This window comes from Podarcis tiliguerta (assembly GCF_965153285.1).
Source record: "Podarcis tiliguerta genome assembly, chromosome: 6".
NCBI classification, from domain to species: Eukaryota; Metazoa; Chordata; class Lepidosauria; order Squamata; family Lacertidae; genus Podarcis; species Podarcis tiliguerta.
In genome coordinates, this window is record NC_139539.1 from 90,514,263 (window position 1) to 90,537,831 (window position 23,569).

The window sequence follows — 23,569 nt, forward strand, 5'->3', positions numbered from 1 at the left end:
CTGTACAGGAACCAGCTACTCCCTGTTTTGGTAATTATGGATGCCTAGGTCATATCAATCAGATCGTGAAGCTGAGGCTCCAATACTTTGGCCACCTCTTGAGAAGAGAAGACTCCCTGGGAAAGACCCTGATGTTGGGAAAGATGGAGGGCACAGGGAGAAGGGGACGACGGAAGACGAGATGGTTGGACAGTGTTCTCGAAGCTATGAACATGAGTTTGACCAAACTGCGGGAGGCAGTGGAAGACAGGAGTGCCTGGCGTGCTCTGGTCCATGGGGTCACGAAGAGTCCGACATGACTAAACGACTAAACAACAACAACAAAGTCATATCAATGGTGTGACTGCAATTAATAGAATCGATGATTTCACTCCATCAAATGTTTGCATCTCAATCCAAAGTTATGTTTTTCATCACATACGTTGTTGTTGTTTTCCTGGTCCAGAATCAACACACATTATAATTCCTGGGGTGCTCTCCTTGATTAGTTGGCACAGCACCTCACTACAACCACAGTTTTAGACTAGGCAGTACGTGCTAACACCTTGATGAGATGAAGTAAGATAGACAATATAGTTCCCCCAATGGGGGGTGGCTGACAGAAAATCCCCCAGCACTAGGTACTGGCTGAGCACAGCGGACAGGTACATGGTTTGCAGTGTATTGAATTTTGGGAGAACTATAGATGCGAACAGCACAAGTGGTTTACAAGTGTGAAAGATGAAAGGGCATGAAATGCAAAAGCTGGAACGGAGGGCTGCGGACAGGAAACGCAATACAGATCCTTTTTTCCTGCCCTCTTCCCTGATCTGCCTCCCAGGCCCAGAGCAGGATAAATCCCTGGCCTTACCTCCTTTCCTGAGGGCCAGTAGGCAGGATGTTATGGCTTGCTCGGAGCGGGTTCGTCCTGGCCTTCATGCGAGCTCTCTGCAGCAGTTGCTTGGCCTGTTCATGCCTGGGACTCAGCTCCAGCTCCTGGTTGGGAACAAAGGCCCTGCAGGCAAAGCAGCAGGGAGCAAGGAAGCAGCGGAGGATTAGGAAAAAAATAACAAGGATTAAGAGTGGTTTAACAGTGACGGTGGCAGCAGTGTGGTGGGGAGACAACACACTCATAGAGGCTGGGTTTAGGTCCCCTGCAGCTGCCTGAGTTCACACTAGGTGGCACCTTTTAGGTCAAGATATAGCCAGCTTGGTAACATCCATCTCAAAACTGATTTCTAGACACGCAGCCAGGATGAAAAGCTGCAGGGAGGTCAAAGCATTTAAGGCTGAAATTTGTACATTCCAGACTAAAAGAAGCCGTTAAATTACATATGACAGCAAGTAAAAAGATGTACCGTATTTTTCGCTATATAAGACGCACCAGACCACAAGACGCACCTAGTTTTTGGAGGACGAAAACAAGAAAAAAAATACTATGAATCTCAGAAGCCAGAACAGCAAGAGGGATCGCTGCGCAGTGAAAGCAGCAATCCCTCTTGCTGTTCTGGCTTCTGGGATAGCTGTGCAGCCTGCATTTGCTCCATAAGACGCACACACATTTCCCCATACTTTTTAGGAGGGGAAAAGTGAGTCTTATAGAGCAAAAAATACGGTACTTGGTAGTTCCTTAAAAATTGCCCTCTATCCCGACCGAAGAGAGTCCCAAGCAGTCTTGCATGCACATTTTTAAAAGAATTGGGGGCTCTGCAGTACCCAAAACACTGGAGTGGAAGACTATACGTTGTTCAAAACGACAACAACACAGATTGATGATGATGAGATAGATAAGATAAATCTCTGGCACTTATGATGTCAGAAGCATCCTGCAGCTAACCACCACTGGCAAATTCACATCTTCTGAATACAGCACTGGTTGTGTTACCAGGGGCCAGCTCTGGCCTTTCAAGCACACCTGCGCCAAATAAACCTGAAGAACTGAGTTTCCCCACAGATCAGGGCAAGACTAAGAAGCCAACATCCATATCATGGGCAATAGGTCTTCTCTACGAAATTGCTTCCACATTCCCAAAGTATGTCACCTCAAGACTCACGGAGACACTCTGGTTTAAAGAAAAGGGCAAACAAACAAATAAACAAACAAGACAGACAATCCAGGGAGCATTTACCCAATGAGCTTTGAGGCCAAGGATCTTCTCGCTTCAGGAAGTAATCTCACCCACTCCCACAAAAAAAAAGCAAGGGAGCACACTCTACATGCCTAGATGAGATGTTTTGCTTTAATTGTTCCCCTGAAAAGGGTATTGTGTTGCTCGATAAATACTGACCTGCACCAGTCTTTATTTATTTAATGAATAGCTTCCCACGAGGTGTCCCAAAGTGATTTATAACACAATAAAAACCATACAGAGAATAATTACAGATACAGAAAAAGCAAAAATGATGGGTTTGTTCTTAAACAGATATTAATATTCTGCCCTTCCTTCAAGAACTCAGAGTGGGGGATCGAACCTGCAACCTTGGAGTTATCAGCACCACGCTCTAACCACATCTGCACTATACATGGTGTCCATGGGTTTCTTTCAATCTGCTTTATCTTTGCAACATCCTTGCATAGCAGACGTAAGCAGAGATGAAGGGCTGACTCAATATTAATAGTGAGCTTCCAGGTCGAGCAGGACTGAGCAATATAGATAGACAACTCAATTCACCCTGACTAGGGAGTAAGCACCGTCAAATTTACTTCTGAGTTAACATCATTAGGATTGCCCTGCAAATGAGAGATTTTAGCTACTGCACCAGATGGGTTAAGAAGCTGCTTTATATTCAGTTAGATTCTTGGTCCATGTAGCTCAGGACTGTCTACACCAGTGTTCACCTTTTTTTTCCCAAACCCAGGACTCGCCATTAGACAGAGCATGCATTTGGGGACCAATTTCTTAATTTTTAAAAATTATACAGTGCTGCTGTTGGGACACACCAGTGATCCACCAGCTGAAGACCAATGGTCCACTGCAGAGCTTTCCAAACTTTTCACGTTGGTGACACACTTTTTAGACATGCATCATTTAGCAACACAGTAAAGGGGAGGAAATGTAAAGGACCCCTGGACTGTTAAGTCCAGTCAAAGGCGACTATGGGGTTGCGGCGCTCATCTGCTTTCAGGCCAAGGGAGTCGGCGTTTGTCCACAGCTTTCTGGATCATGTGGCCAGCAGGACTCAACTGCTTCTGGCGCAACAGGACACCGTGTCAAGTGCCAGAGCACACGGAAACACCATTTACCTTCCTGCCACAGCGACACCTATTTATCTACTTGCACTGGTGTGCTTTTGAACTGCTAGGTTGGCAGAAGCTGGGATAGAGCAACGGGAGCTCACCCCGTTGCGGGGATTTGAACCGCTAGCCTTCTGATCAGCAAGCCCAAGATGCTGAAACCGACCCCTTTCCAGTCCCGGGAAGAAGAAGAAGAAGAGTTTGGATTTGATATCCCGCCTTTCACTCCCTTTAAGGAGTCTCAAAGCGGCTAACATTCTCCTTTCCCTTCCTTCCCCACAACAAACACTCTGTGAGGTGAGTGGGGCTGAGAGACTTCAAAGAAGTGTGACTGGCCCAAGGTCACCCAGCAGCTGCATGTGGAGGAGCGGAGGCACGAACCCGGTTACCCAGATTACGTGACTACTGCTCTTAACCACTACACCACACTGGCAGGGAGCGTTCGTGCAACACACCTACACTGTAGCTGCACACTAACATGTTGAGACACACAGTTTGGAAAGTTTAGTCTACTGACTGACAATTCTCTCCCAATCCTGCTTCTTTCAGACATATCTGGAGATGCCAGGGATTGAACCCGGAATGATGTTATGAGTTAGGGGGAGGGCTAGAATTAATCAAGGTTTGGTTAAATTTTGCCAAACGTGCAACACCCCTAGATTTACTTATGCTAACAAGCTAAGCCAGATCAGGCAGAGCTAACTGGATGGGCCATTAGCAGGGGACAAAGGCCACCGGTGGCCTGTCCAGGAAACCACCAGAGGCTTAGGGTTTCAACTTTGAATGGCACAGGTTGTTGGGAGGTCCTTGGAGTTGGTTAGCAATGGGGAGGAGGAGGTGGAGGGTCAGAGCTCCACATGAGCTAGGGATGGCGGGCTGGAACAAAGAGACCCAGAGGGTGGCTTTTTGCAGTCCTTTCAATCCAAAGCTGCCCTCAAGGCAGAAACCAGACCTCATAGGATGTGAATAGCCGGCAATCCCTCCATCTAGGTGCAAAGTCCAAAGCGCCAAACATCAGCCTGCAATGGTGCGCCAAGCATCAGCCTGCAATGGTTTTCTTTATCCCTTCCCGTCTTCTGAGCACTGCCACACTAGAAAAGGAAAGGGGTGGGTGGGTGGTTGGGGGGGGGGGGTCCACCATCTTAAAGCTTTCACTCATTCACCATGTGACCCATTTCTCTCTGCACACTCAACATGCCTCTCGCTCAAACCCTTCCCCTATTGGTCTTCACCCTAATCTTCGTGATTATTTTAATCCGCTCACAGACTCACTTCAGCTGGCCTGAGCTTAACTCTTTCACTGCAGCCTGCACACCTCGCGACGCACACACGGAGGCTCGCATCTTGCTCTGCTGAGTTTTTTTCGGAAGGAGCAGCAGCACAATGAAGCCGACTGCTGTTTTACAGAGAAAACACTCCCCCGATGATGTGCAGAAGCCCCTTGTGTAATTTCAGTTCAAAATTTCCCAGATGTTTTGCCCGGGGGGCGGTAATGTTGTTTTCAGCAACAAACCAACTACGATGGCCTTTAAGCAAACCACTCTCTCGTTGCATCCACAGCGTAATTTGAAGCAGCGGTTCCCAAAGTGCGGCCTGTGGCACGTCTGTGGATTTGTGGTTGAAGATGGGAGATGGAATATCCATATGTTCTCACTGACTTTTAGTTGTATTTTTATTTCTTCCTTCGTATTTTATTGCATTACAATTTGAATTCTATAAAATACAATATATAAGAAATGAAAGAAGCTATAAAAATGCTATTAAAAATTGTACACCATCTAGCATGGCGTATTGTAATTGCTGCAACGGGCAGAAAAATCATTAAGTGGTCTGCATTGACCCTCATCAATATTCAAGCAGTCTTGGGGGTGGGGATTAGAACCAATCATTTAAAGCACATCTTTTCCCTAAAAGAATCTGGGGAACCACAAATCAAATGGGAACACAAACAGCTGCAAACACGCAGTCAACGCCAGTGTGAAGTCCTAAGTTAGAAATGGCTATCAGCATTTTTTGAGTGTGTCTCCTTGCCTTAGCAGGGGAATGAGGACACTGAACTCTTACCGGTAGCCTCCAGAATCTTGTAACGAAACTCCAGAATCCCAGTCTACATCATTTGCCAGAATCTCTGTAGACACAGGACAAGAGAAGTACATGTTATTATTGTGTATACTTTAGCCACATGAAATGCAGCACGGTGTGTGTGAAAACACACATCTCACACAGAGAAAAGGCTATTTATATTCAGCGTTCCTCACCCCCCAAAGATTTGGGCCCAATTCTGCTCTTAGTGTCCCAATTCTGCATCACCCAAGCATCCTACTCTAGGCTTTATACAAACTTGTATACCTGCTTTTTGGGTGGGGGAAAAGAATGGGCTCTTGGTATTCTTTAGGCCCCTTTGTATATTTCCAGCTGCCTGATCTGACTGCAAGACATGGCATACATATATAGTAATTATTCCATGGGCGATAAACGTCCTTGAGAAACTGCTCCTGGCCTCTCAAATTTAATGACTGTTGCACTCCGAAGACCGGAGGCCTAACTCATTTACGCACATATATGCTTGGGCTTGCAAATCCTATTAATAGTCTTGGCTCCTACTGCCCTGGGACCTCAGTGTCCCTGATTATTATGGGACTTGTCCTTCCCTCCTGCTGCCAGCCAGCAGCCAAAACCTGCAGGCTCCTCCTGCCAGTACAAAGAAAATACCAGCAGCAACTGAGGTATCCTGGGACTTATCGTTCTTGAGAGAGTATGTGCTTACTATTAGCCCCAGGAAGTTGGTTCCCATTGGCGCCAGTGGAAGCTTCCTTCTTGGGGCTAACAGTAGCAGAGAAGGGGACATTTTTGTTGGGATATTTGCGGGGGGGGGGGGGAGGTTAAACCTATTCAGCCCCCTCTCACATGCCGTTGTTGTGACAAAAATCTTAGCCCATCCCCACAATTACTGTATTTTTCACTCTATAAGGTGCACCAGACCACAAGACGCACCTAGTTTTTGGAGGAGAAAAACAAGAAAAAAAATACAGTGGTGATCGCAAGACGAAAAGAATCCGCTCAGTGAGTCTCTTCGTCTAGCGGTTTTTTCGTCTTGTGAAGCAACCCCATTAGCGGATTAGCGCTATTAGCGGCTATTAAAGGCTTAAGGGATTAGCGGATTAGCTGCTAAAAGGCTATTAGCAGCTTAGTGCCTTAGAAAAAGGGGGTGGGGAGTGAAAAAAAATCGCAGCAACTCGCAAGACATTTTCGTCTTGCGAAGCAAGCCCATAGGAAATTCGTTTTGCGAAGCACCTCCAAAACGGAAAACCCTTTCGTCTAGCGGGTTTTCCATCTTGCGAGGCATTCGTCTTGCGGGGCACCACTGTATTCTGAATCTCAGAAGCCAGAACAGCAAGAGGGATCGCTGCGCAGTGAAAGCAGCAATCCCTCTTGCTGTTCTGGCTTCTGGGATAGCTGTGCAGCCTGCATTCGCTCCATAAGACGCACACACATTTCCCCTTACTTTTTAGGAGGGAAAAAGTGAGTCTTATAGAACAAAAAATATGGTACTTTCTGAGCTCTTACAGTATTTCTCCCCACTACTACCAATCCAAGTTGCAAATCCTGTTCGGTTTCTGGAAACCTCCTCACCCTTCTTGCACATACCGTTCCTGGGCCCATCTCTCCCATGGCGTGGGCCATCCTTCTTGTGACGGCGCAGAGTATGCAGCTCCCGCAAGGAATGGCTATTAAACTGCGTCGCGCTCAACATTTCCTGCAGCATCGACCGGTTCCTCTCCACTCTCTCTGCCAGGGACAGGGTGCTGGCATTGCTTCCGCCGCTGCAGAGACTATCCCAGCTCTCGGTTCGCCAAAGGCGGCCGGTCGTTCCCGCCCCACAGGCGTCGTCTTTGTGGAGAAAAGGACCGCTTTCAAAATCCATACCATCCTCAAAACATTTCTGGTTGAAGGAAAGGTCCTTTAAGGAGCTGGCCCCACAGAGGCCATTTTGCGACGCCCTTTTTGCGTTTCCTGACGAGGCCCTTTTATCCGTCCTGTCGCTTCCTGGAAGCCTCTGGAATGCCTCGGATGAGCTCCAGCCCATGCTTGCAGGCTCTTCTGCCGCCTTAGACCCCTTCAGAGGTTCAAATTCGTCAACAAGCAGGCTTGTACGTACCGCCCCTTGAGATCCCTCCTGCTTGAGACGTGGGTAGTCAGTGCTGTCCAGCAGCACATCTGTCAGGTAGGTGCGGATCTGGGCCTGAGGTTCCACCACAGCATCCTGAGGAGCAGGCTCCGTCAGCGGCTTCCCTTTCCGGGCCTTGGCCTTTTTGGGAGAAGCCCGCTCCTGGGGTGCTGCCTCCGCCTGCTTGTGGACGGCACTCCTCTTCTCTTTCAGAGCTTTAACTTTGGACTCCAGAACAGAAGTGCCCTTGCTTGTATCCCGCAGCAGCCCCAGTGGAACCCAGGATGGCCCGTTGAGACAATGCTCCCCGGTATCATCAATGTTCTCGGGGGGCTGTTTCGCTCTAGGAATATTTCTGACACATTGCTTCAAGGTGTTCAGCGTCCTTCTCTTTTCAGTAGCGAAATTCCCTTCCATGCTCCCACTTCCAGGTGGTGAGGTACCTTTTTGGTGGGGGAAACAATAACAGACGTTTCAATGCGCTTGCTGGGCAAGAGAACATTGTCTGAAGGGCCTTACCAGGGGGCAGGATTGGCTAGATGCAAAAGAGGACAGGGCCCCTGCAACTTTAATAGTTGTCTAGAATTGGGAATTATGTGGTGGGAATGTAAGAAAGTGAAATGCTTCTGGGAAATGATTTATAATGAGATGAAGAAAATGTTGAAATATACCTTTATTAAGAAACCAGAAGCATTTCTATTAGGAATAATAGGGAATGATATTAGAAGGAATGATGTGAAACTATTTAGGTATGCAGTGACAGCAGCAAGAATTTTGATGGCCCAGAAATGGAAGCAGGAAGAAATGCCGACCAAGGAAGAATGGAGAATGAAGTTGATGGAATATGCAGAGATGGACAAATTGACTGGGAAAATAAGGAACCAACGCGATCAGAGATTTTCCGAGGACTGGAATAAATTTACAGAAAATATCAAAAATGTATGTGAGGAACAACTAACGCTTGTTGGCTTTCAAGAAGCTTTGTGAAAAAGATTGAATGAAATGTTGTTTGAAAGATAGGTTAAGATTAAGAGTGGTAAAGTGCAATATAAATTTACGAAATGTGAGATGTAGTGATAATATGGAGAATTGTCAAATAGGCTGAGGGAAGTCCAAAAGATGTATATGTATAAGGCGAATGTTAAATTTGGATAGAATGTTTATTGGAAATTGAATAAAAATTAATTATTAAAAAAAAATAGAATTGGGAATTATCAAAGGTGCAATACCTCTGTTCTCTTTTCCATCTGGCCAACCTAAGAGGGACCCAGTTAGAGGGTTTCATGCTCTGCACTCAAATATCCATAATTATTCAAGATAACCAAAATTCTGCACAAAATAAATCCTGCCTAAATTGTGCAAATTTATGTATTTCGTTAATTTTACACTATTTATTCTGTTCTCTCCAACTACGGGGACAGAAAAGCAGGAAGGATGAGAATTAAAGGCCCACTCTGTAGTCACTCCCAGGGTCATATTTACTACATAGCCAAATCATAATCCAGATTTTCTGTCAAGAAAAGCAGAATCTTACAGCCTACATGCATTATGTAAATAGAGCGAACAGCAATTTAACATAATTTAGTTTTCAGTTTTATTATTTTGCCTAATATATTCTGGTTTTGCTCAGTCATATGAAAGTGCAAGGAGTTTTGCAGGGCACTGAAGACCTGCTCATAGCCAGCTGGTCATTTATTCAGCCAGCACTCTGGTTTTTAAGCAGCCATTCTTTGAAGCATATATCTATTAGCAGCTGAAAGAAACTTCCTTGTTTTGCAAATGAAAGCAGAGAACCTCAGAAAGGCCCATTCTGCATCCCAAACCACATTTCATGGCTGGAATCTTAAATGCATTCACCTTGGAGCAAGTCTCATTTAATTCAATGGCTCTTAATTCTAAGTAGGACTACAATGCACGTTTTTACTGCATGCCTGCAGAATCACAACACACACAATCCTGATTGTTTTGCACCTCATTCAGATCCACACTTAATTCCTGAGATTTTGCAAAGTGTTTCAAAAACAGTATGAACTCTACCCAGAAACTTCCTTTTTTTAAAAAGCAAAGAGAGTCTTTGGAAGAAAAGATATTCCGACCAATAGCAAAAAAATTGGTCCCCCCCTTTAATTTTGGCAAAATCATGGGATAGAGAAGGCCCTGCTATATCGTAGCTAGTAGCTGTCACAGTGAGCTTAGTACAACTGCTGGCTTTCCAGATGTAAGGAATTCACAGAATAATTTTCCATGTTCCATCACATAGAAATAACAGATAGTGCAGATCTCTCTACTAGAGAGATCTCTCTCTTTCTCTAGTCAGACCTCTCTGACTCGAGAATGGCTCACAGCAAAATCCTAACACAGTAAGTAGGAGGAAGAATAATTTTGGGTCTTGCTGAGTTACTTTTCTTGTTTCTCAGGAGTGGTGCTTTGGGGCACAATTAATCCCCCAAAAAGCAACTCACCCCTTCTTAAGGTCTCATCAGCACTGAAGAAGAAGAAGAAGAGTTTGGATTTGATATCCCGCCTTTCACTCCCGTTAAGGAGTCTCAAAGTGGCTAACAATCTCCTTTTCCCTTCCTCCCCCACAACAAACACTCTGTGAGGTGAGTGGGGCTGAGAGACTTCAGAGAAGTGTGACTGGCCCAAGGTCACCCAGCAGCTGCATGTGGAGGAGCGGAGACGCGAACCCGGTTACCCAGATTACGTGACTACCGCTCTTAACCACTACACCACACTGGCGTTTAATGTAGATTTAGAAACATCTTGTGTCTCTTTTTTTGTCACATCTACGAAACATCCTCCTCATCCAAGCGGCAATCCACACTTTCCACCTGCTAAATTTGGATTTCCCCAATCCATGGATAATCTGGCCAGGAAGTAAAACGGTACTACAAAACTTGCAGTTTTTATGCTACAGCACTGAGGGAGGGGGCAAAACAGAGCTGCAGGGCCCTTTTGAGTCTCCTAAATATCCAGCCTCTTCACACATTCTCAGCAGCACCTCTCCCAGTTATCAACTTCCACAGCCATCTCCAACAAAGCTATCTCAACAACGTCCACAGCCTGCTTTAAACATCTGAAATATACTCCGGGTTGGAAAAAGGTTTGCAAAGGAGGGGGCCATGGAATTAAGAGCTTCTTTTCCCGCTTGCTGCTGTTCTAGCGGCGACAAGCAGGCAAGCATGAAAAAGGAGCACTGTGCCCATGGCAACCGGCATGTTCATGCCGCTCTTTTCAAAGGCATGGAAAAGAACAGTTTCCTTATTACTTTTGCACCGTCCCACTGCCTATTATGCACAATTCGGATTTAGAACAGGGCAACGCGGTTTAACGGAGAATGTGTCAGAAGCCAATGCAAGCTGCGTGTAGCTACAGTCAATTGCTAACCTTGTATTCAAGACAGAGGAAACCATGGCCATGTTCACGCAACGCTACAAACCATGGTTTCTGCAAACAAATGATGTGATTGGCTGGGGGCGTTCTGAAACACTTAATAGCTGCCCCCAGACTGGCTCAGGGACACTAATCACAGCAAACCGAGAGGGAAAGAACGAGAGTTCTTCCTAGAAACCATCCCTGCAATGAAAAATGCAAGACGATGGTGCTACACAGCATGGCTATTCCACTTTTGCCATCCCGTCCTCCTGCCACACCAATGTGGCACACCGCACCCTTTGAGAGCCACTGCTGTAGAAAGTCAGACCGATGAGACCGAGCTCTTGGTTTCAAACCGACTTTGTTTGAGGTTCGGGACCGGTCAACTTGCCTTGCCGAACCACCATCTCGCTCACACACAACCCAATTCTGGAGCCAGCAGCTGTTGCCTCACTTTCTCCATCTGAGCCCCAGCCTCATTTCTAACTGCCATGGTAGGAAGCTTCTACTTACGCATGCATTCAAGTCTAGGGAGCGCAAAGCCCACAAGAGCATCATTTCTAACTACAGTACAGTCATACCTCATGTTGTGTTTGCTTCAGGTTGAGCGTTTTCAGGTTGCATCCCGCAGCGACCCGGAAGTACCAGAAAGGGTTACTTCCGGGTTTCGCCGCTCGCGCATGCGCAGACACACAAAATGGCATCACGCGCATGTGCTGAAGCAGCGAATCACGGCACATGCAGACGCGGGTTGCGTTCTGCTCATGTTGTGAACGGGCCTCCGTTTGCAACCAGAGGTACCACTGTACCATGGTACGAAACCTCTACTCATAGAATCATAGAATTGGAAGAGACCACAAGGGCCATCGAGTCCAACCCCCTGCCAAGCAGGAAACACCATCAGAGCACTCCTGACATATGGTTGTCAAGCCTCTGCTTAAAGACCTCCAAAGAAGGAGACTCCACCACACTCCTTGGCAGCAAATTCCACCGTCGAACAGCTCTTACTGTCAGGAAGTTCTTCCTAATGTTTAGGCGGAATCTTCTTTCTTGTAGTTTGGATCCATTGCTCCGTGTCCGCTTCTCTGGAGCAGCAGAAAACAACCTTTCTCCCTCCTCTATGTGACATCCTTTTATATATTTGAACATGGCTATCATATCACCCCTTAACCTCCTCTTCTCCAGGCTAAACATGCCCAGCTCCCTTAGCCATTCCTCATAAGGCATCGTTTCCAGGCCTTTGACCATTTTGGTTGCCCTCCTCTGGACACGTTCCAGTTTGTCAGTGTCCTTCTTGAACTGTGGTGCCCAGAACTGGACACTCCAGGTGAGGTCTGACCAGAGCAGAATACAGTGGCACTATTACTTCCCTTGATCTAGATGCTATACTCCTATTGATGCATTGAAGTCAGCAAGCAAGCCTAGGGAGCGCATGGCGCACAAGAGCATCATTTGTAACTGCCACGGTAGGAAGCTTCTGCTTGCGCATGCATTCAAGTCCAGGGAGCGCAAAGCCCACAAGAGCACCCCCTGGAATTTGCAATCCAAAGAGGAAAAACGGAGGAGATTTGTGCTCACCAAGCCTTCTCCGGCCGGCTGCCCTTCACTTTCCTCGAGGGGGAAATGGGCACGGCTGCAGCCTGCGCAACTGAGTCCGGGACTCGCAGCTCTGCGAAGGCATTCTCCCCAAATCCATCCAAGACCCGAGAGATAGTTTTGCACCGACTGGATCCAGCGGAAGACCTGAAAGGACGGAGCAGCCGCTCAGAAAGGCAAAAGGGACTTTTCTTGAGCCCTTAGCATCCCCTGAAGAAAACCAGGAGTCTCTTCTCACTTCATTCACCTCCTCGTGGGCCAGTGAGAGAAAATGCCAATACAAATATCGTTTTGTACATGCATATATATATATATATATAGCACACGCTTAGGGGTGCCCAAAGAAGATGCACGTATAAATATCCTTTTATGTACACATATAATATAAAAAAGCACACGCTTAGGAAACGAGGGCGCCCAAAAAAAGCAGGGCCTCAAGATGTAGGGAGGATCACTCGGCCTCTTTCCCCAGCCAGGCAAACCCCCCTGCGCCCTTGGGAGCTGAGAAGCGGCATGCCGGGGAACGCGAGCCCGGCACTCCCGCTCACGACTAGGCCGCGGCTGGGCCGGCAGGGAGGCCGAGGCTCTGGCGAGGCGGCTGAGGGGGGCGAAGCTGGGAGGCCGCTGCTCGCTCCCGAAACCCCGGAGAAGGGAGGGAGGGATGGCGGAGGAGGAGGAGGGAGGAAGCGGGCTGGCTCTCGCTCTCTCTCAGCGGCCGCTGGCTGCCCTTCAGGAATGCGCCCTTCTCTCTCTCAGGGAGATGATGGCTCGAGTTGGAAAAGACTTCGGAGGTTGGGGACGACGAGGCAGGAGGCGAAGGCCGCTCTCCGGAGGAGAAGCGGGGGAAGCTGAAAAAGAATTATTATTATTATTATTATTATTATTATTATTATGCGAAGTCCGCTCTGAAGAGAAGGGGGGAGGCTGAAAAAGAATTATTATTATTATTATTATTATTATTATTATTATTATTATTATTACTATTATTATGCGAAGTACGCTCTGAAGAGAAGGGGGAGGCTGAATAATAATAATAATAATAATAATAATAATAATAATAATAATTATTATTATTATTATTATTATTATTATTATTATTATTATATCTCCGCTCTGAAGAGAAAGGGGGAGGCTGAAAAATTATTATTATTATGCGAAGTCCGCTCTGAAGAGAAGGGGGAGGCTGAATTATTATTATTATTATTATTATTATTATGCAAAGTCCGCTCTCTGGAGGAGGAGAAGGGGGGAGGCTGAAAAAGAATTATTATTAGTATTACTAATTATTATTGCTGTGACTATTCTGCCCTTTATCTAAAGCTCCCCAGGGAAAGAACTGCCCCAAGACCTCCAGTTATAGGGCGGTATATAAATTCAATAAATAATGATGATGGGATGCTTCTGTCTCAAACAATAGTGGTCCTAAAAAGATGGGCGAGGGCATTCTCAGGATACCGCCAAAGAGAACAGCTGGCTATTTAACTTTAACTGATCAACTGCATTGCACATAATTCGGTTCTGCCCTCCCCCCAACATAAAGGCTGCCCCCCAAAACAAAATCCTGTCTACACCCATGGTAAAGAAGAATGTTTTCCCGTTGCACCTATAGATATGTAATGGTAGTACCAGGTGAGTCTCTCCATATTTATACACTCCGAGTTTTGCTTTGAGCCGAAGTTCAGGGCTCTGCAAGGATGCGGCCTGCAGCTTTTGCACTCGTTCGTAGGACTGATCTTCTTAAAAAGCGACATTATTCCAAAACATACAGAGGCACAGCTCTCTTGTTGTCTCTCTGGATATGATGATGATGATTATTTATTAAATTTGTATACAACCCTTCATCCAAAGCTCTCAGGGCAGTTCGTGGCGGGGGTGGGGGGGTGGGATGCAATATAAAAGCAAAAAAATCCAATTCTTTTGGACGTTTTAATAAGATGTGTAAGAGCTTTGAAAATGCTTTGAAACGGATAAGCTCGAAAGCAATTTGAGATGCTTAAGATAAAACGTTGAAATTATTTATTATTTAAAGAAGATGCTACCTTTCCATTTAAAGAGATGCTCAAGCTAGTGTACGATCTAAATCCTGCTAAACAATGGAAAAAAATTAAAAGGCAGCAGCAACAAAGAAAAGAGGCAGCAGATAGAAGACTTCCATGAACAAGGCAAGGGAATGAAAAAGAACAGATGGGCAGATTAAGCGCCTGCCTCTAATGTTTTTGCACAGCAGCAACAGGCTGTCAGAGAAGGGGCAAAAGAGGCCTCCCAGTCTCTTGGCAGGGAGTTCCACAGTCCAGTCTTCTCAAGTAATGGTGAGTACTGGCCCCATTGGCAATGGCAAAGCTAGAGGAGCCAGGAAAGAAATAGGCTGAGCAAGAAAGCAGTGGAGGGGGGTGTCCGTGGGATTTGGGGGGCGGGGCAGAAAAAGCAGGGAGCCCAGCATGTATGTGGAGCCAGAGCCTCTGCCCAGTATACCTGAAGGAGCATCTCCACCCCCATTGTTCAGCCCAGACACCAAGGTCCAGCGCCGAGGGCCTTCTGGCGGTTCCCTCATTGCGAGAAGCAAAGCTACAGGGAGCCAGGCAGAGGGCCTTCTCGGTAGTGGCACCCGCCCTGTGGAACACCTTCCCATCAGATGTCAAAGAGATAAACAACTACCTAACATTTAGAAGACATCTGAAGGCAGCCCTGTTCAGGGAAGTTTTTAATGTGCGACACTTTAATGTATTTTTAATCTTTGTTGGAAGCCGCCCAGAGTGGCTGGGGAAACCCAGCCAGATGGACGGGGTACAAATAATAAATTATTATTATAAATGACAGGCAGAGCCAACTGTAATTCTAGTTTTGTCCCCATTTTCCTGAGTTCTACGGCACATCACTGAGCCCGAGAAGGAGGAAGCTGATTGGCAGGAAAGGGCACCAATTGCCCTAATGGACCAGCCTTTGCTGGCAGAAAGAGGTGGGTCAACGGCAGCCTAGAGGCAACTGGAAGGTCAGGAGAAGAGTTAAGAGTATGAAGAGGAATGGGCAGAGCCTGTCATGTGGCAGGTTGAACTTGGCAGAACCAGAGCCTGCAGAGTCCAGAGTCGACCGGCCCCTTTGGAGACCAGTATTGGCTACAAAAGGGACGCGGGTGGCGCTGTGGGTAAAAGCCTCAGTGCCTAGGGCTTGCCGGTCGAAAGGTCGGCGGTTCGAATCCCCGCGGCAGGGTGTGCTCCCGTTGTTTGGTCCCAGCGCCTGCCAACCTAGCAGTTCGAAAGCACTCCCGGGTGCAAGTAGATAAATAGGGACCGCTTACTAGCGGGAAGGTAAACGGCGTTTCCGTGTGCGGCTCTGTCTCTCCAGAGCAGCGGTGTCACACTGGCCACGTGACCCGGAAGTGTCTCCGGACAGCGCTGGCCCCCGGCCTCTTGAGTGAGATGGGCGCACAACCCTAGAGTCTGTCAAGACTGGCCCGTACGGGCAGGGGTACCTTTACCTTTACCTTTATTGGTTACAAAGGGTAGAACAGTGCTCCTGACGTGCCTTGCAACCCTGCAAAGTTAACAGCTCTCTTCCAAAATTGCTTCCCCCTCTCAGCTGCTGCCTGCAAGCAAGGAACAAAAGCACTGCTAAGGCTACAATTGGATGTGATTAGTCCGTGGAAGGAAGGGCCTTTATTTAAAGCACTTGCTGTAGAAAGAGAAAGCCTGCTTGCCAGGATAATCTTCCCTGCATCTACGTTCTGGTACGTCCTGAACCTAGTGAGGCTTAAGGCATAAAATCCACGTTAAAATTTGCTAGTTTTCCGGACCAATAACTCAGACTTTGAATCCAAAGACTGCCATGTGGGGTCAAGAGTCTTTTCTTTATTTCTCCCAGGGAATTCATATTGATCTCTTGTTTAAATACTTCCCTGGTTGCTTCCTAAACAGCCCAATTTCCCTTGTGCGCAATAAGAAGAGCAAGGCAGACAAAGCAGCATTCTGTGTTCTCTCCTGTCCAGAGATCTGACCACCCTTTATGTGCTACTGCAGAACTACAAAATGTAATAGGTAATGCTGGAGGTTTTTCTAGTTCAACTGTGATAATAAGAAATGTACCTTAAGCTATAGGTGCAGCTGTAGCCTAGGAGCCTTATGGATGCACCCAGAATACGCAGTGGCCTCGTGTTGCTACAAAGGCTGCAAACAATAAGTTCACATAGCTTTGTGTGTGACTGAAGCTCTTCTTGTGGGTTATCTTGTAATCCTCCAGACCCCCCTGTTTGGTAAGACACATAGCAAGCATATATGGGGGCTGGGTGAGGCTGAGAAATGTTTAGTAGGAAGGGACCCCTGCTCTATGCCAAATGCATCTTCTGTACCCCAGACAGATGGCCATCCATCCTCTGCTTAAACGCAGAGCCTACCAGCTCCCAGTCAGTCCAGTGCTGAACATCTGTTACCATTTGGAAGGCCCTCCTAGCACTTGTGGGACGTGGGTTGCGCTGTGGGTTAAAGCCTCAGTGCCTAGGGCTTGCCGATCGAAAGGTCGGCGGTTCGAATCCCCGCGGCGGGGTGCGCTCCCGCTGTTCGGTCCCAGCGCCTGCCAACCTAGCAGTTCGAAAGCACCCCTGGGTGCAAGTAGATAAATAGGGACCGCTTACTAGCGGGAAGGTAAACGGCGTTTCCGTGTGCGGCTCTGGCTCGCCAGAGCAGCGATGTCACGCTGGCCACGTGACCCGGAAGTGTCTTCGGACAGCGCTGGCCCCCGGCCTCTTTGAGTGAGATGGGCGCACAACCCTAGAGTCTGTCAAGACTGGCCCATACGGGCAGGGGTACCTTTACCTTTACCTTTTACCTAGCACTTAGCTGGAACCCGCTTGCCTTCAATACGGTTCTAGTCCTGATTTCTAGAGCGACAGGGAAAACAAGTCTGCTCCTTCTTCTGTGTGATAGCCCTGCAGATTGTCTCCCCTTAATCTTCTCCAGTCCTACCTCTCCTGTTTCCACCATTCATAGAACATTGGTTTCCAACCGACTTATCCAAACCACTGGTTGCCCTCTTCTGGACATCCTTGACTTCGTCAGTGTCCTTTCTAAAATATGGCGTCCAAGACTCAGGACTTTAGATGTGACCCAGCCACCGCAGAACATAGCATAACTATTTCTTCGCTTGATCTTGGAATTACACTTGTGTTAACGAAACCTAAGACTGCCCCTCTATCATCATCACTGCTGGCTCACAGGCTGATCCATGAAGACACCTAAATACTTTTCACGTGTACTGCTTCCAAGCCAGGTTTCTTTCCCCAATTCCACCTCACCTATTTTTTGTTACATTTATCACTGCTGAATTTCATCTTGTTGGTTTCGGCTCAATATTTCAGGTTCTTGAGATGGTCTGGAATCTTACTTCTGTTCTTGATGTGATTCTTCCCAGCATTGTGTCAACTGAAAAGTTGATAGGCAGCCCCCTGACAAATCCCAAAATAGTGCCTTCCAGAGATTTTTGTGGACTACAATTCCCATCATCCTTAGCTATAGGGATGAAGCTATATTTCACAAAACTGGGGGGGGGGGGGTGCGGCAGCATTATATTGGCTAACCAATATTTTCTCTTCTCACAACAGGCTAGCTGGTTTGAAATGACTCACACTGTTTTAATGGAAGTGCAGAATCATTAAGAAGGTGGGATCAGCCTCTTGGTAGATTTTTGGCTCATAGAACCACTTAAATCAGATAGAGTTTATTCCATCACTGATCCTATACTCTGCTTAAGGAAGAAGTTTCCATCTCTAATTCCTATAACTATGTAAGCTGCCCCTTTGGTTCCTTTTGCCTCCTTGGAACCATCCTTTCCAGGTAACCAAAGATGAGCCCTGTCAAGACTTTCACACTCTCAGAACATCTTTCTTGTAAGAACTCTGCACATGTTCTGAAACCTAAGACTACAGTCTTGGCCTGTCAAGGTTCCCCCACTCTCCTAGCGAATCCTCCTCAAAAAGGACCAGTCTAGAAAGGCTCTCCCCACACCTTGCTAAATTCACCCAAGCTTCCTACCTCCCTGAATAGTGATTGTTTATCTAGCACCTTCCATTCGCATGGTGGTTTACTGAGTACAATAAGACAGTTCCCTGCCTGAAGGAGCTTACAGTCTAAACTCCAGCACAGGAGAAATAAGAGGCAAAGGAAGGCAAAGAATACATGGTTGTTGCAGGTCCTTAGGCTTATTTACGCACCAGGCTAGATGAGCAAGATCCAAACCCATTGCCCTCCAGATTCATAGCTCAGCTTCTTAGCCACTGTATTACACCAGCTCTCAAACCAATTTAAACTGGCTTCCGATGTCGTGACCACTGTTACTGTCCTACAACAGCCATCCTCCTTCACCATTGGCTGTGCTGGCCAGGGCTGATGGGATTTGTAATAATAAAATAATGATTATTAGTGCCACAGGGCAACAGCACCACATTTACTGCTCCCTCGTTAGCATATAAAAGCAGCGAACAACCACCCGTATATCAGCAAATTACTTGCAAGTGATCCTGCTGTCTTCATTCTGATTCTGGTTAGAACACTCTTACTTTGGGGGTGTCAAATGGGGCAGAAGACGCGCCACAGCCATCCCAGTTTCTTAGAGCACATTCTCTTTTTCTAACTCCCAATACAGCTGCCGAAGAGTAACACTGAAGATGGCCAAGACGTCATCTGGTGAGAAGGATGCATACATTGGATTCTGACGGAGGGGTTTTGTTTCACAGTGCAAACATGTTTTAAGCATAAGATAACCAAAGATACAGCAGGCCATCAAAGGAAGCTTTTTTTAAAAAAAAATATTACCCTGTGATGAAAAACCAGGCAGCTTTATTACACCAGTATGTGGTGATGTAGAAGAGATTTTGAATTGCAGTACAGCACAGAAAATGCCAATCCAAGGTTTTTGTGCACCTCTAAATTTTGAGCTTGTTATCCTTTGGGATCAATAGAACAATAGCTGCCTGTAAGCATTAAAACACTGCTCACACAAATGCCCCAAGTTACACACACACACACCCTTTCCTTGCTTTCCCAAATGCATAGTTTTGTCTTTAGCTTTGTTTCGCATCAGCAAACCGACGTGGATGTTTTAAAGAAGCAATTCTTACCTGAATATTGATCATGCAGCCATTCCAGTTAAACCCAGCAGCCGGTAAGGTGACCGGAAAGGGGAATGGGAAGAGAAGGGCCGAGAGACTTTCCCTAAATGAAAAGGAATCCTCCTCTCTTCATTCTTGCTGTGTCCATAGCTGCAGGGCATCTGTCCCAAGTCGCTGGTTTAAGCTGCAGCTTTTGATATTCATGATTGGTTTCATAATCCCGATCAAAAAAGGGAAATCGCTAGGATTATGAAATTGTTTTAATCCACCCCTGCCCCATCCATGGCTGTTGACTTCAGCATCACCTTTGTTGTCGTCTTTAAGTGCTCGCCTAAACAGAAACTCCTTTATAGAAGTCCTGGTAAAGTGTGCTAGAAATGCAAGGCCTGTTTTTTCCCCTTTCCTTTCCTCTCCCCCCTTTCCCCCCCCTTTCCTTTTTTTTTGGCTAACCGCTGTAGCAGCAGAATGGAATGTTTCAATTTCCGGTATACTCTGCCCATTTTGCAAATCTCATCAGGCTAAAGAAAACCAAGGGCTGATTTGTCACTGGAGTTAGCACAGAGACTATTTTTGACAGTGGACATGTGCGACCGGCTAATGGGGAAGATTACAACCATGTTCAGAGGAGTTGTCGCTGTGTAATTTAAAGCTGGCATGGATAAGATGGTTAGTTAGATGTCCTAATTTTTGCTGCTGTTGTTTGAATAAAGCAAGCATTTGGTCTTGCAGTACATGCACTGTGACTTTATGCAGCGCTGAAACGTACTCAAGGGAAAAGGGCAATTGTCTCCATGGGCACATCCACACACACACGCCTTCTGCTGAATGTTATTATCCTTCTCACTCCCCTTTTATCAGAATAAGGGGCAGCAGCACACCACCCACAACTTTCAGAATTTTATGATTTGGCATCCACAGTGTTTCATCCACACCAGCGGGCCATTCATATGACCGAGTATGCCTATTTTACTTATGCCTATAACCACCACTTTCTCCATGCCTCCTACTTACGGCTTGTTGTTTTATTTTTATTTTTAGAATTTATATACTGCCCTATACCCGGAGGTCTCAAAGTGGTTCACAGAATAAAACTGAAATACGAAACCACAAAATACATAATCAAAATAAAAACAATAACCACCCCACCCAAAAAAAACCACATTTTAAAAGGGCATAGGATCCTCACAACATTTAAAGTAACAGACCTGGACAAGAGCCGCTCGTTGGAAAGACCATGATTTCAGAAATGTCTGTAGCAATATTTACTGGCAACCAAATTGGCCGGGTGCCTTTCTGATACAAAAGGCAAAAATAGATTTGAAAGAAGAGTGGGAGGGGAGAAATTAGCTTTGGTTGTTGAGCAGATGTAATACTAGTGCTTCATGTTCTGCAAGGGAAAGACCTGTATCTAACGTTGCAAACCCGAGTCCTCTTTGCGGAGTTTCATCTTCTTTCTTCTTGGAGCTGTTTCTACCACTGATGCGCTTCCACCAGAACGTTGTTTGTCGATTCCAGGGCCACCATGGCTTTCTGGCTCAGCCTCTTGTTGTTGTTTTTTAAATAATATTTATTAGAAGTTTAAAAGTTACAGAAAAAAAGCACAAGAAAAAAAAGAGAACAAAAATAAAAAATACATACAAAGAGAACAAAAAAAATACATCAAAACACAAAGAAAAAGAAAAACAATTAAAAACACATCCAATATTTATCCTTATCTTTCATTAACTTATTTCCTCGACCTCCTCACACCTCCCTTTTTTGTATTCCAGTTATTAACCATATTAGCAAATCCTTTCCCTCTTTCACTGCTTTCTGTCATTTAATTATCTTAATTTATTTTAACATTATCTTACCATCAAAACCTTAAAATTTATTTATACTTAACTTCTTATAATGTTTCTACTAAAGTCATGTAATTTCATTCCAACATTTCCTAACATTCATTAATTTTACAACATTTCTCTGAATAGATTTAAAAAAATAAAAATAAAATTCCAATCTTCTTCCACCGTCTCTTCTCCCTGGTCTCGGATTCTGTCAGTCCTTTCTATCAGTTCTATATCGCCCATCAACCTGGTGATCTTCTATCCGAGGCTCTTAGCTCATTTCCATGTCCCTTCTGCAGATCTTCATATTTATACATAGACTTTACTTTATCTTCTGCTGAGCTTGTTCTTAGTTTCCTTCCTTTGGTACCGAGGAGTAGGTCCCGGGGGAACTCCATCTTAACAGTTCCTTTATTCCTTCTCGACAGGTCAGCCCATACTCCATAGTCAGAACTAAAGTCCAAAAGGTGTTTCAGGACATGTTCCAAAGTCCCTTTGAGGCTAAAGGCCTCCACAACTCCAATCTCCCCCTGGCCCAGATCCGAATCACAAAGTCCAGAGCATCCCTTCATAAGGGAGTCTGTCCAACTTTCCTTCTCCGATCCAAGCAGGACACCATCTCTCCAAATCTGACTTTCAAAATCAATCACACATGGCATCAGCTTTCTGGCTCAGCCTCTTGGTCAGAGTCTGTATATCTGTCAGGGTCTGGAAGGATGCTTGGATCAAATTCATCATCACTTTCACTGCATCTTATTTCTATAGCAGACAAAAAAATCTGGCCAGATCTACTGCACCAGCAACACCTTGGGACGTTTTATTGCTCTCCTCTCCTTTCCCTTGACAGGTGCAGCAGGCTGAGCAGAGCATTTGGGACTGTTGAGTGGAAGGACAAAGAGCTGCCTTGGCCAATGGTATAATAAGATCTGGAGGAGTTAACACACTTCCCACCCACCACCCACCTCCACCCCCGTACTGCCTTGCAGTGGGGCAGTGGTGCTGGTTCCTGGGAGTAGGGGAAAGGAAGAGAAGTAGAAATTGGGGGGGGGGGGGCACACCTCATTTCACTCCAAAAGCCTTTGATCCCTCCTCTGTTCCATTGCAAGCTTCACAAATGACTCAGCTGGGGTATAAAACTGCCAGGAACTGTTTTTTCATCATCTTCTTAATGGCCCTGGAACTTGCAGACCAACAAAAAAACCTAGCAATAGGCTAGACTTTCTGACGTTCCACAAGTCCTTCTCCCCCTCTGGTACCGAGAAGAGGGTGGGTGTTAGAAAACAAAAAGCTGTTATCCTGTGGCTGTTCCTGGAAATAAAATGTCTCCAGTGTTACAAACTGGGCCCGTGGAGGTGTGGCAGTAGAACACCCCCGTCCCCATATGTCGCATAATGCATCAAAAACAAACCCCTCCCAAAATGGAATACTGTAGTTCCACCTTGAAAGAGCTTGTGTTCAGTTTTCATGTCCGTACCAGTCTTAACAGAGCTAGTCAGTGGTTTTTATCTCAAAGGGGGGAAATTGGGATGTCTATACCTCAAGCATGGGACGCAGGTGGCACTGTGGGTTAAACCACAGAGCCTAGGACTTGCCAATCAGAAGGTGGCGGTTCAAATACCCGTGATGGGGTGAGCTCCCGTTGCTTGGTCCCTGCTCCTGCCAACCTAGCAGTTCGAAAGCACATCCAAGTGCAAGTAGATAAATAGGTACCACTCCGGCAGGAAGGTAAACGGCGTTTCCGTGCGCTGCTCTGGTTCGCCAGAAGTGGCTTAGTCATGCTGGCCACATGACCCGGAAGCTGTACGCCGGCTCCCTTGGCCAATAAAGCGAGATGAGCGCCGCAACCCCAGAGTTGGTCAAGACTGGACCTAATGGTCAGGGGTCCCTTTACCTTTACCACTCATTTAAAGCACTCTTGTATTACCTTGTAAAGTCAGGGCTCCCCCCTCCCCACGAAAGAATCCTGGAAATGTAGTTTAAGGGTGCTGGGAATTGTAGTTCTGCGAGTAGTCTGACAACTCTCAGCACCCTTAAACCACATTTCCCAGGATCCTTGTGATGTGGGCACAACTGCTACAACGGTGCAGGAGTGCTTTAAATGGAAAGTGTGCTGTTCGATTTCAGCATCATTAAGAAAGATCAATGAGAGGCGGATTCAGTCCACGGGGTGCAGAGCAGCTCCCATTCATTTCAACGGGGCTTGCGAAGCCAAACTTTCCAGAGCACTGCACTCATGTTCATCAGCTGCCACTCCATTTTTCAGGTACCAAGAATTCTTGGGCCAGCCCTGCTCA

At 46.3% G+C, this 23,569-nt stretch overlaps 1 protein-coding gene and 1 long non-coding RNA gene across 5 annotated transcripts in view; one reads left to right on the forward strand and one right to left on the reverse strand.

Annotated features, from left to right (window-relative positions):
- Positions 1–19,595, reverse strand: part of KIAA1614 — a 43,314-nt gene extending 23,719 nt beyond the window's left edge. Inside the window, exons 1-5 of one of the 4 annotated variants that reach the window (XM_083446262.1) lie at positions 12,601–13,101; positions 12,336–12,439; positions 6,863–7,825; positions 5,279–5,342; positions 851–994 (exon numbers count right to left, since the gene is read on the reverse strand). In XM_083446262.1, the coding sequence (XP_083302388.1) occupies positions 851–994; positions 5,279–5,342; positions 6,863–7,799 (1,145 nt within the window). In that variant the 5' untranslated portion in view covers positions 7,800–7,825; positions 12,336–12,439; positions 12,601–13,101. Of the gene's footprint in view, positions 1–850; positions 995–5,278; positions 5,343–6,862; positions 7,826–12,335; positions 12,462–12,600; positions 13,102–19,458 lie in introns of those variants that run through there. The other 3 variants (XM_083446263.1, XM_083446261.1, XM_083446260.1) reach the window with 3 other exon arrangements.
- LOC310680121 lies at positions 13,039–22,025 on the forward strand. The gene is made up of 5 exons (XR_014512643.1): positions 13,039–13,144; positions 14,383–15,342; positions 15,930–16,077; positions 18,984–21,000; positions 21,963–22,025. It is a non-coding gene; the product is annotated as an uncharacterized lncRNA (long non-coding RNA).
- Positions 22,026–23,569: the final 1,544 nt, after the last annotated feature.